The sequence below is a fragment of the Diachasmimorpha longicaudata genome, chromosome 8, assembly GCF_034640455.1.
Source record: "Diachasmimorpha longicaudata isolate KC_UGA_2023 chromosome 8, iyDiaLong2, whole genome shotgun sequence".
In the NCBI taxonomy this organism is placed as follows: Eukaryota; Metazoa; Arthropoda; class Insecta; order Hymenoptera; family Braconidae; genus Diachasmimorpha; species Diachasmimorpha longicaudata.
Window position 1 is genome coordinate 7,361,169 of NC_087232.1, and position 14,791 is coordinate 7,375,959.

General features: G+C 40.7%; 4 protein-coding genes across 5 annotated transcripts; 2 read left to right on the forward strand and 2 right to left on the reverse strand.

The window, feature by feature from the left end:
* Window positions 1–126: 126 nt before the first annotated feature.
* Window positions 127–2,564, forward strand: LOC135165284 (uncharacterized). The gene has a single exon (XM_064126417.1). The coding sequence runs from the start codon at window positions 128–130 to the stop codon at window positions 614–616; it is 489 nt and encodes a 162-aa protein (XP_063982487.1). The 5' UTR covers window position 127; the 3' UTR covers window positions 617–2,564.
* Window positions 1,504–3,862, reverse strand: LOC135165283 (transmembrane inner ear expressed protein). Its single transcript, XM_064126416.1, has 2 exons — window positions 3,108–3,862; window positions 1,504–2,920 (listed from the first exon to the last, which is right to left on the reverse strand). The coding sequence occupies exons 1-2, from the start codon at window positions 3,448–3,450 to the stop codon at window positions 2,760–2,762; spliced, it is 504 nt and encodes a 167-aa protein (XP_063982486.1). The 5' UTR covers window positions 3,451–3,862; the 3' UTR covers window positions 1,504–2,759.
* A 97-nt stretch (window positions 3,863–3,959) lies between these two features.
* Window positions 3,960–7,491, reverse strand: LOC135165282 (probable actin-related protein 2/3 complex subunit 2). Of its 2 annotated transcripts, XM_064126414.1 has the most exons (6): window positions 7,201–7,491; window positions 6,219–6,312; window positions 6,051–6,150; window positions 5,709–5,907; window positions 5,415–5,635; window positions 3,960–5,267 (listed from the first exon to the last, which is right to left on the reverse strand). In XM_064126414.1, exons 1-6 carry the CDS (start codon window positions 7,272–7,274, stop codon window positions 5,038–5,040), a joined length of 918 nt encoding a protein of 305 aa, XP_063982484.1. In that variant the 5' UTR covers window positions 7,275–7,491; the 3' UTR covers window positions 3,960–5,037. The 2 variants fall into 2 exon arrangements, with proteins under 2 accessions (XP_063982484.1, XP_063982485.1); XM_064126415.1 differs by lacking the exon at window positions 7,201–7,491 and having other exon boundaries at window positions 5,709–5,941; window positions 6,219–6,317.
* Window positions 7,492–8,242: 751 nt separating this feature from the next.
* On the forward strand, window positions 8,243–14,718 carry LOC135165267 (uncharacterized). The gene is made up of 2 exons (XM_064126395.1): window positions 8,243–9,012; window positions 9,420–14,718. The coding sequence occupies exons 1-2, from the start codon at window positions 8,844–8,846 to the stop codon at window positions 13,691–13,693; spliced, it is 4,443 nt and encodes a 1,480-aa protein (XP_063982465.1). The 5' UTR covers window positions 8,243–8,843; the 3' UTR covers window positions 13,694–14,718.
* The last annotated feature ends 73 nt before the right edge of the window (window positions 14,719–14,791 follow it).

Here is a 14,791-nt window from a genome sequence, read left to right on the forward strand (position 1 = left end):
AGGAATCACTAAACAATCAGCAGTATCTCTGAAGCAGGGAGCGTTGAAGACTGAGACGAAGATCATTGATGCTAATGATAATGATAGAGATAAGGGTAGGATAATTTTTGGGCTAGACAATTGTAAAATGGAAGACATGAGCTGTGACGATGGAAGGATGGCATTTGATAATGGAATTATATCGGATTTGGTGAGCTTTGCTGAGAGGTATGAGGAGATCAGATCCAAGAGGTCGTTGTCCTCGCCTCAGTTGTTTCAGAAGCCAATGGTCAGGTCCAAAGTGTACAGAAAGGCGTCGCTGAAGAGCTCCAATTGTGAGGTGAGGAGGAATTCAATGGGCAGGTGCGGTGGGAAGGGAAGGATCAGGAAGAGGGACGATGAGGTTAGAGAGGAGGGAGTGCACATTATTTGTAATCCTCTGGCTACGCAGTATCCTTACTCCACGCCTTTTGCCAAGAGCAAGACAACGGAGGAGAGGGAGGACGAGCCCAAGTGCAGTCACAGCTCTTGTGGGGGCTTCCTTCCTATCTTTTCGCTCATACCTCAGGGGGTGGTTAGCCTGCAGTACTTGAGCCCCAAGATGAAGTTCTCGTGGTGGAGGAATAAGATATCGTGAAGGCACGCTTAATGAAGTGGAGGGCCTGGCTTGGAGAGATGGTGCTAGGGGGGCTGTTATGGGGTTGGCTTGTTTTTTAGTTTTTTGAGGGAAAGGTGAGGTGATGGTGAAGTGGTAAATGAGGATTCCAGAGACGGATAGAGCGGGGAACGGAATGAGTCGTTGCGGGAATTTTATCTTGATGAGAGGGGTTCAGGGAATATTTTTTGGTGGAAATTTTGACAGCTTTAAATCAGCTCATTTGTAGAGTCAATGATTGTGATGGTCGTTGGACCCTTGTGATCTCTTAGTCACAAGGTAACTAGTAAGAAAGGTTGGAAAATATTGAGAATAATTTTTTCAAATGCTTTCACCAAAAAAAATCTCACATTTACCTCGAAGATCACATCTCCCCGATAAACAAACAATTAAGAGAATAAAGATAATCCGATTTCTACCACTTCACTGTAATATTCATCTGCAAGGTCTCAGTTTTTGATAAATATCTTCGAGGCCAAGAGAGATGATAAAATTATTAGTAAGGATATTATTTTGATATCCCCTTCAGCTATTTTCTAGTTATTCTTGGAAAACTGTTACCAATTCTGTTTTTAATGAATTAATTTTACGTGTTTTATTGTCTTAATGTCAATTATAAAATCATAGAGTGTAATCCTGTTATGTCCCTATGTGATTGTCATCATACGTGATACAATTTTTGTAGTGAAATTGTAGATTTTATCAAGAGAAAAGATATTGTCTTTCAGCATCAGGCATTTCGATGTACCTTTTTCATTCGCTTCACATTACTCCCAACAGCAAAATATTCCAATTGTCTAAATAACATAATAACCAAATTATTGATTGACAACGTTAATCAGGAACTCAAAGATCAAAAATGGGAGAGAATTTAATGAAATGAAAATTATTATTGCAACTGTAAACTGGGCTGAGCACCAATTCAAAAATTCTCTCCCTCATTTATTCCATTTTTATTAATCAAACACCTCAGGCTCATTAATTATCAAGTTGGGGAATAATTGAAGGCGGATAATCTTAGTCGAAGCAGGAATAACTGCTATTGATTAGTCATTCCTGTGTAATTTTAAGAAAAAATAAATAAAAAACAAAAAAAAAACAAATTTTATTCTCTGTGAGCGTTATGTAATGCTAAGAAGAAAAACTATTATATATAAAGAATATATTGATCTAAAAATATTTCCTTGTCTCTCTGCGATAAGTCTCTAGAGATTATTGATAAACAAAAAAGTGGTGAAACGCGTGAAACCCAAACGAGTCGATTTGGACATTTCGCTGCCTACGCGGTTATCCGGTCAATGAGTTGTTTCAGGAGAAAATTTCCTAGTAATAATTTGCAGGAAATTAAATTCTCTGCGAAAAATGCTGGGAGGATTTGCCCTGAAACTTCTCGCTATCGGTATAATTTAAATTTGGAGAAGAGAAAAAACGGATTTGTCCTTTTCGGTTCACCACTTGATTGCTGAAACAATAAATAACAAAATTTAACATCAAAATTATTTAATACGAAAATTTTTACCTTACGAATGGACATTATACCGCACACGATTAAAAGAAAAAAAATCAGGGAATTTCATGAAGAGAGAATTTTTTCAGAATTTTTTTTTAAATCGCAGGAGATTAAATAGAATTCTTTCATTAAATTCTTCAGTGTCATTAGATTAATCGAAAAATGAGAGACCTGTACCTTATATTTCTGTACGAGAGATAAGTAATAGTTCTATTAGAGAAAAAATGAAATAAACAACAAAAAAAAAGAGAAAATCGATGTAAATTCGTAGAGAGAAATTCCTCTAGAGATGAAAACCCCTTTGGAATCAAAGAAATGACTATTTTAATTAAGCATACAAATTACATCAATCAAATGGTCTATTTATTGAATGATTTATATATCTGAAGGGAAATAAATTTCGTTTAATCTGCAAATAAAATTGGTTTAAACAATAACGTAAATATTGTGGGAGTGGCTGACACGTTGCAGTCACTCCCTGAATTACAGATTATTATCTGTAGAGTACTCTGTAGAATTAACTGTTGCATGCTGAATCAACGAATTTATGTATCATATTTACAGCAATAAAATGAGAAACTGAGATAGTAAGAATGACGGAGTGTGGATGTTATGCTAGATGACGCTGTGGGGTTCGGGGGGTTTTGATAGATGAGTTCTCATCACTTGGACCATCAAGCTCAGGGCGGAGGGTGAGGGTTTAGGACTCTTGTCCGTTGGCACTGGCTGTTGCTCGTCCTCCTGGAGGTCTAGGGATAATTGCACCTTCTCTAGGGCTTTTTGAGACAGACAAAAAATTATCACGATCAATTCGATGGTGATACTTTACTATATTTTGAGGAAATATATATTATTTGAGTTCTAATAATTTTCTGAATGAAAAAAATGAGCTATTTAATGTTTTTTCAAGAAAAAAAAGAAATCCACTCAATTATGCTGATGAATTAATTTTCATAAATTTACCTTTTCGTAAATTCATTTCGTCCATCTCTCCATTACTAATCTTCGACAGCTCCCTTCGAAAATTTTTCGTCAATTTTTTCCTCACGTAGTCAGCCTCGATGTTCTGCTTAGTCCGAGGTACTCGAAACCTTATGCAGCAGCAGAGTCCAATAACGACAGTGAGAATAATTAAAATAACCACAGCAGCGAGCTGCCAAACCCTGAAGCCACCGAGTGCCTCGTCCTCGAGCCACTTCTCGACATTACCCTCGTCACAGTCTCTGATATTAGCAGCGACTTCCTCCGGAGTGCAGGGGGACGTCGAAGGGTCTACAATCGTTAGTGAAACAGTCGTTGAGTCCATTTCGCTTGAATTTACTTCACTTCATATCGACAATGTTTTTTCTCCTCGTATTCCACTGGAAACGAAGGAGGGCTCTAAGGGCTGTCCGCTGGGGTTGTGGGTTTGTGGGTCGCTAAAAATCCACTGAAAACGTAGAAAATCGTTTTTGCTTTCACGCTGAGCACTGGGCGCGGCCCCACGAATTATTTCCACCGGGTACACACCCAATTTTTTCTCCATATTTACCCTCAATCATCGTCACGGAATGTAATCACTAATCGATAATCTCCATTTTTCATAATTACATAATAAGAAAATTGATTAATACCGAATTGACTTATGAGGGAAGTAGTACACGACTTGGAAAGTCATTATATCCTAACAGAGGCATCGGAAGGGAAGATCTCACAAAACATGTTTTGTAGGGAATTTTCACTCTCAGAAAATATGTCTTTTCTCATTTTTCCCGAGGATGACTCCGACAGTTTTTGATTTGGAAACAGGAAAATTCGAATGACTAACGTCACGTATAATGTTTTAATCCTTTTTTATTATCTTATAATAAGTAAAGATTGGAAATAAAAATACTCATTTGTTACAAAAACAATATTCTATGGTTCGTGGCTATGACGTAAAATTGTGTCACTTCGTTAACAAGGTCTATCTCGTATTAACTCACTCCTCATCCTTATATCTCTTAGTATCGAGTTAAAAGTGTTTTAAGAATTTTATTACAATTAAATTCGAACCCGTTATTACATTCATATCGCCACGATACAGGAGTGGAAGCCAGCTGTATTTCATCGCACAATAATTGAATACGTTTAAACAATATTGAGTATATCAGCGGATTTGGATTGTTTCCTTGAAATGCATTTGACAATACTGGTGGACAATAAGAGGAGTCTTGAAACATCAGGTGTACAAAAGTTCTTGAGCGAATTCAATGAGAATCTGGCACTAGTGGTTCAGCTCCTGAGGTTCTCTGATTCGTTAATGAAGGGACGAAATAAACTGCACTCCCATCAAAACTGGATTATTTCAACAATATGGCGGTCTATGAGAAAATGTCACAAGAAATTTTCCCCACAAAATTCAATCTGTCACATTTTCCCCTCAGTCCACCCCATGTCGAGATAAATTCAAAAAGCGAGGGTAGTATTCCAGTTTTCATCGCTTCATCGAAAAATAGACGAGATTAAAATTAATTTTTGATTATTCATCCTTATCTCCAATTATATATGACTCATGATCTCCCTAAACGTAAGTATACGACATGAATGTGCGAAATCTAAAGAACAATCGAAGGAAATTAATAAAATAATGCCTGTATCGTTGAAAATGACGAATGTCCTAACGTTCTCTGTTACTTTGAAATTGTTTTTGGAGTAAAATTGATTCTTCCCTTAGCCTAGTTCCTATGACCCACTCGACAATAGATTCTCTCGAATAACAAGATAGATCCTTCCACTGGGGGACACATCACTCACCCCCAGCTGGCTCAATCCTCCCAAATGCCAGACGAACTCCTCAATCTCCAGTTTTTATAATTAATTCAGCAGTTTTTGTTCTTTTATCGATTCAGAATGCCTGATTGCTAGAATATTTTCACTCCTTTCGTATAAATGTTCGACCCGTTATTGTTTTCTTCTCGGTGCTCTTTGATGCCGATCTCGCCCGGTTAAGGACCTTCAGAAAATCAGTGGTTTTGGTTCGCATTCGAGAGTGAATGTATACCTTACTGCATTTAATGTGGTAATGCAGGTAATTTCTGAACATATGGATTAGATCGATTGTGTTGTCTCGGCATTCTCTGTTCGTGTGTCGGGGAAAAAGGACTGAAATGCAACAAATTCGTGGAGATGAATAAATTAATCAAGTTATTCATTCAATTACCTAAAGGAAAATCATATTGAAGAAAATAAATAAATAAAACCCAGTTGAATTTTTTCTGAAACATAAAATTAATAAAAAAAATTATTTACCGAATGTAACGTATCCGATACTGTCTCCAACAGCAGCATCACAGTCTTGAAGCTCAATGGGTGGCTCTCGATGATTGAAAAGCACCTGAGGCGCCGTGTGACTGGCTCTCCTCCCCTCCTTTAGCTCCTGCAGAAACATTTTCCCGATGACCATGTCATCCTCGTCTTTAAATATCGTGCTAAAGACCACTGTGACACGATCACTCTTCGCCTCGACATATCTGCACCGAAAAATTTTTAAACATAAGACAATGAAATCAGCAGCTGGTTGAACGGTCAGGTCTTGAGATTTACATTGTTTCCTGGTCTCGATAGTGAATGACTGCCCTCTTCGGACACTGCTCCGGGTTGTCAACATATTTCTCCTGGAAATCGAAGTATTTTTCAAAGACACTTGCGAAACAGTGCCTCTTGAGAAGACCAACTTTCTTGACGAGGGATTCCCAGTCCTCTTCTAAATTTTCCAAGTCCACTTGCACAGAGACATTGTATCCTGTAGATAAAAGAGTGTGAGATAAAACGTGAAGCTTATCTCCCACGTACTTTTTGTTGATGAAATGAAAGAAAACGTAAAATCGTGGTCTTGACGAAGTTTTGAATATAAAGAAACGCCAAAAGACAGGAAAATTAATTTACCTGATTCTGGCTCCACCAGATAAGCTCCATATTCACGTTTGAGCAAGTCATCAGCCCCATATTCTCTCAGTTGCCCATAGAATTTGAGCGAAATACTTATCTGAAAGCAAGAAAACTTCTGAACACGACTGGAATCATCACAGATCAGTAATATGGGGATTTACTTACTCTAAGTTTTGACTTATCCCCATTGGGATTGGACATGTGGAAGAGAGCTCCATCGAAGTCTGCTATTATGACATCTGTAGACTCGGGTTTATGCCTGCAGAGTCATAACAATTAAAATGAATCTATAAAGACAATTCTAATCAACTGCTGACTCTCGCAAGTCGATAGAGAGTGAAGTTGGGGACGAACTAATTTCAGAAATTATTCGCTGGGGATATTTATCTCAGGGATAACTCATTTTTTATGATTACGATAGTAGCAATCATCAGCACGAACCTCACGTCCCCTTGAGACTTGATAAAATCATTAATTCATTATCACAAGGGGCAGGGGGTGATAGATCTAGTTCAATCTGCAATTGATATGGGAATGCCAGCGAACTTGTTCCCCTCGTAGGACTCAGTGAATTGAAAATCATATTTTTAATCTGTTCAGCAATGACTGTGACAGAAAAGTTGAATAATCCATGTGAGGGAAATTGATAAGAAATAATAATTGGAGATTGAAGAAATTGAAGAACGACAGAGTTGAAATTTATGACACGAAGAGTTCAGAAACTCTTCTTTAACCTTTAAAAAATAGAGATTTCTGGTCACGAGAACAGTGAGATGCTGAAAAGTTCATTTAAAATATTGAAAGTAAAATATCTGCAACTCCTCATGGTTGAACCGGTTCGAGGCCCGTGGATTGAGGTTAAACCCCTCTCAAATCCGCAATCTAACGTCAGTTGTCCCTCGATTGCAACCACAGCCACGTCCTCCCGCTGATACAAAATTAGTCATCCCTAGCAGTCTGCAAGACTCGATGACACATTTAAACAACAAACTCTGGCATTAACCGATAAAAAAAAGTCAGACAACGCCCAGCTAGGGAAATGATATCCCGGCCAGTTGACTTGCTCCCAAATGCCTTTCAAAATCATTCACTAATCAAACAAAATAACGAAAATGCGAATTGATGGAGTGAAAAATAAAGCACTCACCCCGATAATGAATTTTTTATTTTTGTTTGTAATGTCTCTTCTAGTATCCTATTGTTAATCTCCAGCAGAATCATTATTACTCACTAACAACTTCTCCAGATAAAACAATAATCAACAATTTATTATTGCTGTCACCATGTATACGGCACTGGTAACTTCAACTGACTTTTCTGTCTCAACTGAAATTATTTTATTCACTTCATGAGTTTTTTTTATCGGAAATAAACTATGAGATGGGATTATCGAGTGGATTTTAACGTGGAATAATACCGTGCTTAGGAATGGATAATTTTTGGTTGGGTTAAAGATGGCGTATGGTATTATTGGCTGTCGGTAAAACAGATATTTTGAAGTAAATTTTCAGGTCGTTATTTTTTTCAATTCAATGTGTTATTCGTATGGAAATTCGCTATGGAAATATTATGAAATTAGTTCATTTTGCAAAAAACAATTACTGGTCGGCTGTCTACACACGAATGTAAAATTTATATAATTCAGTTGTGCGAATTTCGGGGAAGGGGTGGGGAACTAGTCGCCATTGTTGGAGATGAATTGGCGGGAGCTGCCGGTTCCAGTGACTTCTGTGTGTTTGATCGAAATAAACAGTGCACAACGGATTTTTTTGCAAAGTTAATTGAATTGTGGAGTCCTGAGTGAGGTGAGTACGTGGAGTACTGTTTATTTACCTCAAGACCGCAACGCTTTGCTTTACCTGCTCATTAAGACATTTTTTTTACCCGAAAAAGGAAAAAAATCCTTTTGTCAAGAGCGTTCCCAACTATTTTCCTTCGTGAATAACCTCACGGGCACTCGTCTCCAAAGAGGCCAACACCGTAAACAATCCGCCACAAAAAGTGTACGTCCATCTCTAGCAACACCAATTCGAAATTCCCGCTCCTCAGACCGTTTCCTCGATTTCATTGGTCGACCAGCTGTGACGTCATCCCCTGTCATCCTCATAAAAACTTTGCGAAATCCCTGAAACGCTGTAAAAATCCCCTGGAAAAATTGTAAACCCGATTTTCTCGGAATTTCCTGGAAATTTTTAAAAACGCCTAAAAAATTCCAATCTCTAGGTCGCCATTGCGACAATCGCCCCAACGCGTCGTCCCACTGCAGCCATCTTAATGTTTCGACGCGTCTCTCCCATCAAAAGCATGTTGAAAGTCCAGTGGACGGCCAAACAGCCCTCAATACTCCAAACATCCGCGAAAATCTCTCAGTAAAACCACTCTAGTGCTCAATTCGCCCCGAAAGTTCTCCCCCCAACTACTCTCGTCGTCTCACTATCGCCATTCTTAGTGTTATTCTCTTTATTCAATGGGCAAGTCATGAAATGTGTAGAAAGTCGTTCGCAACATCCTGAAACCACGAAAACGTACAAGAGGCCATTTGGAACACGCGCCATCTGTATAGTGAGCCACCTAATTCCTCTATTTCACATCTATGGTGTTGATAGGTGATCAAAGATACTTTTTTTCAAAATAACAGGCATGTTTTGGGTCACACGTGAAAATAAAAAAACACGACTGAGGCCCTGATTCGGGGGATTTTTGAAAAATACTCCATTACTCGGGAAGTGATTTTTTTTCCAATTGTGATAATAAACGAGTGATTTGAATTAACCCCATTCGCCGAGGAACATGAGTGACCAAACTGAGACTATGATATTTATTGGTGACAAGAATAATGAAAATTCGAGGGAGGAGACTGAGAAATGTGTGATTTATTCCATCGATGATAATGTAGAAATTGGTGGGGCTAAGGGGAGCTTGAGGAGGAGTAAGGAGATATATGGGAATGTTTCAGCAGGTAAATATGTATTTATGATTATTTTTAGTCAATAAATTAATGTTTCGACTGTCATTTCGACAAGTTGTCTGGTGAAAGTTCCTAAATTGACATACGTTTCCGAAAAACACTTTCTTATGTAGAGCATTATTAATATCATTATTATATCACTGCTCAGTTGATCCAAAGGAACTATTTTTTCAAGTGGAATAAATATTTCGAGAACTATTTTTATTCATTTTTTGTTTATAGCCAATTACCTTTTGTTCCATTTGCTTTCCTAATTATTACATTTATCAGTAGTTTGTGTCCAAAAAATAAATGAAAATTCCATAATTTTAACTGTATTCTAATCCTCCAAAAATTCACCAAGAACAAACGTTTCTTCAACCCCTCTCAAAGCTAACTTCACCATGTTCCCTCTCCAGATACCAAGCCACCAGTGAAATACACCTACAAACGTTCAACCCCCTCATCAACGTCGATTCCACCAACTAAAGGTGACCACAGCTACAGTGACACACACGTCTCACCGGGTAAGGCTCCCCCGCAAATAAAGACCCTGAACGACCTGAGGAAAATAACTCCCAAGGTGAGGCTCTTCGCCCCCGAGGTAAAATCCCTGAATGAACTATCAAAGCTGGCACCGACCCCGAAGGACAGACATCAATTGAAAAATTACTGTCGCACCTGTGCCGGTTTGAAAATTCCTTTAGTGGATATATTCGGTGAGAAAGGCCTCCAGATGCGCCTCAACCAGCAGATGAAGCACCTGGAGGAGATCGACCAGCATGATGGTCTCTCCACCCAAATGTGCATGGACTGCATCTGCGATCTAAAGATGAGCTACAAGTTCTTCATGCAGATAAAGAAGGCGCAGGTCAAGTTAAGGTCTCTGGCGGGCACTTCCTGGAATGAAGATAAGTCCAGAGTTGCAACAATTCCTGACAGTCCCAAGAAGAAGACTCCAATTGAACCGGTAAAGCTAGTCGAGACAATCAAAGTAGTCAGCGCACCTGTTCAGGTGCGGAAAGATACACCTGTTCTGGCACTTAAAGAGTCGACTGTTCAGGTAAAAAAAAACTCTCCTATTCAGGCCCTGAAGGATTCAGCTAATCAGACGCGAAAAGATTCGTCTGATCAGAAGCAAAAAAATTCGCCCGAGCAAGTGCGGAACGAGTCGCCTGCTCAGATCCATAAAGAGGCACCTGGCCGGATATCTGAGGATATAACTGTTCAGTTACATAAAGAGGCAATTGTTCAAGAACCTAAAGAACAAGGTGTTGAGGTGTCCATCGATTTGCCTCGCGCGGAATCAATTGATCTGCCTGTGGACACATCGATTGAGCTGTCTATAGAGGTGCCTGATGATCCCCCAAGTTCACCGGACCCTCCTGCTCTTCCATCCCCTGCTCCCACCTCTGATAACGAATCCATCGAGGAATTTGATCCTGAGGACTCCGTCATGGACAACGACTCACTAGAACCGCCCGGTGAATCCCCCGAAGAACCTAAAGCGCCCGAGAACCCTTCAGATTCGTCGTCAGGCCCTGCGAAACCCGAAAAGAAGTCTGAGGCAGTCTACCAGTTCGACACAGCTCTGAATACGTATATAAAGGTCAATCCCCACTCCCACCCAGCAACTGATATGGAGGAGCTAAAGGATCAGCCGAAGCAAGGGGAGAAAACTAATGAGGAAGGTGGAAAGAACTCCCCGAGGAAGGTACTAAAGAGAAAAGCCAGTTTAGGCAAGGATTCATTGGACTCACAGAGCATGTCGGAGACTGAGACACCCAAAAAATCTCTGAAGGAGCCGAAGCTTCAGAAGTTGATGGGAAACCCCCTGAACGTGTCACCTGCAGGTGAAGAGGGTGTGATGTACGTGACTGTGAAAGGGCCGAAGCCGAATGAACTTCTTCTTGTTAAGGTCAAGAAGATGGACAAAAACGGAGACAAAAAGGACGAGCACAGGCCAATAATCCTGAAGAAGCCCTTCGATGGAAAGCCTCTGAAGACAGTTGAGAAACTCCTGAGAGCAATGCCCTTTAAAGCCACAGAGTCATCCGACCAATCTGAGAGTTCTAAAATCATCGAACAGCAGATTGAACAGTACAAGAAGAAGCGAGAGCAGATCCTGGGGGGCAGAGCAAGTTTGCCAAATGCCCTTAAGGTCGAGGATGGTACTGTGAGATTTGTGAATCCAGTGCAGAGTCTTTCTGAGACAGAGGAGGGGAAGCATGAGATCGGCAATGGCGAGGCCAAGGAGAAGATCAAGTTCAGGACGTACAGTTCCACTGAGACAGATGAGAATCGTCCTGTATCGACTAAGGAGTATCTGGCGAAGTTTGCGAGACTGAAGCGAAGATGGGAGGAGGCAAAGGCGAAAAAGGCCGCCCTCCAGGAGCAACTGAACGCCTCCTATACGGAAGGAAATCTGGAGAAGTTGACGAGAATCCTCGGGGAAAGGGAGAAGAATCTGCAGGACTTTCAGGAGTACCTTAGACAGAGGAAGATCGTCATAACAAAACTCAAGGACGAGGACATAATATCGCTCTACGAGGGGAGAAGTATGACAGATGCCAACAAGAAGTTCTTCGATTTTACCAACGAGGACACGTCTGCTGAAGGACTGATGGAGGTTGATCTCTTCGACTGCGATTACTGTACGCAGACGTTTCTCTCTTCCGACACCCTCGAGGATCATTTGAAGACACACGACTACAAGATCCACTACTTCTGTGAGGACTGCGGTGAGGAGTCCTACACGAATAAGAGCAAAAGGTCGCACAATGTCACTTGCATAAAGAAACTCATCTGCAAGTATTGCGATTTGATGCTGGAGTCCAGAGGGAAGAAGAGGCAGCACGAGCAAAAACACTGCGACGCTATTTATGGACAGCTGTGCGACATCTGCGGGGAGAAGTTTAAGCACCAGGGTACCCTTGACCAGCACATCAAGACCCAGCACATGAGCTGGGAGAAGATCTTCGAGTGTCCAAAGTGCGACAAGAAGTTCGCTTTCAAGCAGAAATTGAGCTTTCATCTGAAATCGGTGCACACGACGATGAGGGCGTACCTGTGTGAGGATTGCGGGGCTGATTTCAAGAATCCAGCGTCATTGAGACATCACAGAATAAGGAAGCATCAGCCAACAGGCAATAAGAGGGACTGCCCTGTCTGCCACAAGATGGTGCCTTTTTACAGTCTCTCGAAGCACATGTATACACACAAGGCTTACACAATGCAATGTCCTCACTGCGACAAAATGTTTAAGAACACGTCGACATTGAAGCAGCACGTGAGAATTCACGAGGACCAGAGGCAGTACCGTTGTGACACCTGCGGGGTGGGCTTCAATAGGAGAGACGGCTTGCGGCTCCACCTGAGGGTCCACCAGAAGACAGACAGCAGGGCGTTGAAGGAGTGCTCTTGCCAGATATGCTCGGAGAAATTTCCAAATCACTCGATGCTGGTCATACACAGAAACCGGGTTCACAAGGATGGAAAACAGTACACCTGCCAGATTTGTAACAGATCTATGCTGTCAACGCGATCGCTGGAGTGGCATATGTCGCACATACACAATCAGACGACTCCTGGTGCTTCCAAGGATGATGGGGACAAGGTGGGGGACAAAAAACGAGTCACTTGCAATCACTGCTTGAAGACATTCAAGACAGAGATGATTCTCAGGACACATATCAAGAATACGCATATGGAGAAAAATCCCGTGAAGTGTCTCGATTGCGTGGAGACATTCACGTCTGAGGTGAGGCTCAGGCATCACATGATGGTGACGCACAACCGGCTGGAGGGTACACTAACCTGTCCCCATTGCCCGAAGCGTTTTGTCAATCAACTAAGGCTGAAGACACATATGATATCGCACTCTGAGGACAGGCCCTTCACCTGTGAGATTTGTGGCTTCAATCTGAAGACGAAGATTCAATTGATCAAGCATCATCAGAACAGACACAGCGATGAACGACCTCTGCAGTGCAGGTACTGCCCCTGGCGATGCAAACAGGTGTCCGCGCTTGTCTGTCACGAGAGGACTCACACCAATGAGCGACCTTACTCCTGCATCGTTTGTAAGCAACGGTTCAAGTACCTCGGGGATAAGAACAAGCATGAGAGAAGGCACGAGAGCTTGGGAGGATCTGGATTCAAGAGGATTGTCAGTGGGAGGAACGTGAAGAAGGGCGATGGCGAGCCTGATGGCGAGGAGGACACCTCCGAGGAGCAAGAGATCGAATTGGAGATGGATCAGGAGCAGTTCGAGATCGAGGGGGAACTTGGGGAGGAGGAGGAGTTTGAAGAGGGAGAGGAGTTCGATACTGAGGACCAGATTGTCAAGTTCGAGGCGCAGGAGATCGAGGGACAGTATGGCCAGGAGTACCAGCAGGAGTACGAGGAGACCTCCAGGGAGGATTCTGAGGCTGCTGAGGTCATCATGAGCATGGAGGATGCCACTGTTTATACGGAGGAGGTGACTGCCGAGAATATTGAGGGCGCTGAGATGATCACTGATGAGATCATGACCAGTCAGATACTACAGGCTGGTACTGTTGTGCATATACAGCAGCAGGATGACGATGGAAAAATTCAGGTCATTCCTGTTATGTTATCGCTGCCAGATCTCTCCGAGGCCGGAGCTGAGGTCAATCTTGCCACTGCGTCTATCATGTATAATAATGGATAGCTGGGGAAGCTGTAGCGATAGGGGAAGTGTCGTGCTTGTGAGGGAGTGTTGGGAAGTCGTTGATCATTCAGTTAAGGTCGTGTGGTGATTGATGATGTTTTAAGACCACATCTGAACTTTTTGGAGCTCACAATAAAAATTATCTGATTTTCCGAATATTTTGATGATGGTGGGAATTTTTTTCTAGAAAATCTTTTACGGCTGGTTTTTGGAAACAAATGTTAGTATCGAAAAAAGGAGATTTGGAGGTGAATTAACAAATAATAAAATTACCACCGGGGTGGCAATTGAGTTTCCAGATTTTTCGTAATTGACGTGAGTCTGTTGGTCAGGATTATTTAGGATTTATAAATTTGGGTTTTAGTTGTCTCACAAAAAAAACTTCAAATTTATGTTTTACGTCAATAGTCAGTTCCATTGCTTCTTAAATAAAAAAAATGAATGTAATTGTTTTCCGACAAAATGGATCCATGGAAATATGATTTATTGTATGGCTTTCGGGTTATTACTAATGCTTTTATTGGAAAAATGAAATTCAACCAAAATTCGAAAACAGCAACTAAATATCAGAAGCTGATATTGATTTAATCTTTGGGGTCAAATACATCCGGATTGCACATTGCTTTGTTTGGAATGACAAATATTGATTCATGTTTAGTTGATCAGTTGATTGATCTTATTGATCTTATGTTTTCACATTTTATTTTATTGAATTCATCACGAGAAAATATAGTCGTACCCTTTATGACCTACAATATTCAAGTTATTTGATTTGTAAAAGGTGAGAGATGAGGTAGAGAATACAACTGATTGCAATCAAAGTACAACAAGCTTGTATTTCAGTCATTCTTTAGGTTCAAATACATAAGCACTTATGATAAATAAATAATGAGCGATGGGAAGATTGTTGAAAGGGATGTATATTAAAAAAAAGTATAATGGGGTATTCTATTTTTGTCAAGTATCGTTTAATTATTAATGTGTACTTTAACATTTTACTATGGTAATAAAATATTTTAAATATTGTAAGTGCCTTTTTATTGCAGATTGTTGTTTTTTAGTGATCTATTTCTCAAATAATTACTAACGAAATTGAAG

Bases quoted from the DNA above. Each gene is read 5' to 3' on its own strand.
- LOC135165284 (XM_064126417.1), top strand. From the start codon at position 128: ATGGAAGACATGAGCTGTGACGATGGAAGGATGGCATTTGATAATGGA.
- LOC135165283 (XM_064126416.1), bottom strand. From the start codon at position 3,450: ATGGACTCAACGACTGTTTCACTAACGATTGTAGACCCTTCGACGTCC. The intron at 2,921-3,107 runs GTAAATTTATGA...TGTCTCAAAAAG, and splicing joins CGAAATGAATTTACGAAAAG to CCCTAGAGAAGGTGCAATTA.
- LOC135165282 (XM_064126414.1), bottom strand. From the start codon at position 7,274: ATGATTCTGCTGGAGATTAACAATAGGATACTAGAAGAGACATTACAA. The intron at 6,151-6,218 runs GTAAGTAAATCC...TCTTGCTTTCAG, and splicing joins GGGATAAGTCAAAACTTAGA to ATAAGTATTTCGCTCAAATT. The intron at 5,636-5,708 runs GTAAATCTCAAG...TTTTCGGTGCAG, and splicing joins TATCGAGACCAGGAAACAAT to ATATGTCGAGGCGAAGAGTG.
- LOC135165267 (XM_064126395.1), top strand. From the start codon at position 8,844: ATGAGTGACCAAACTGAGACTATGATATTTATTGGTGACAAGAATAAT. The intron at 9,013-9,419 runs GTAAATATGTAT...TTCCCTCTCCAG, and splicing joins ATATGGGAATGTTTCAGCAG to ATACCAAGCCACCAGTGAAA.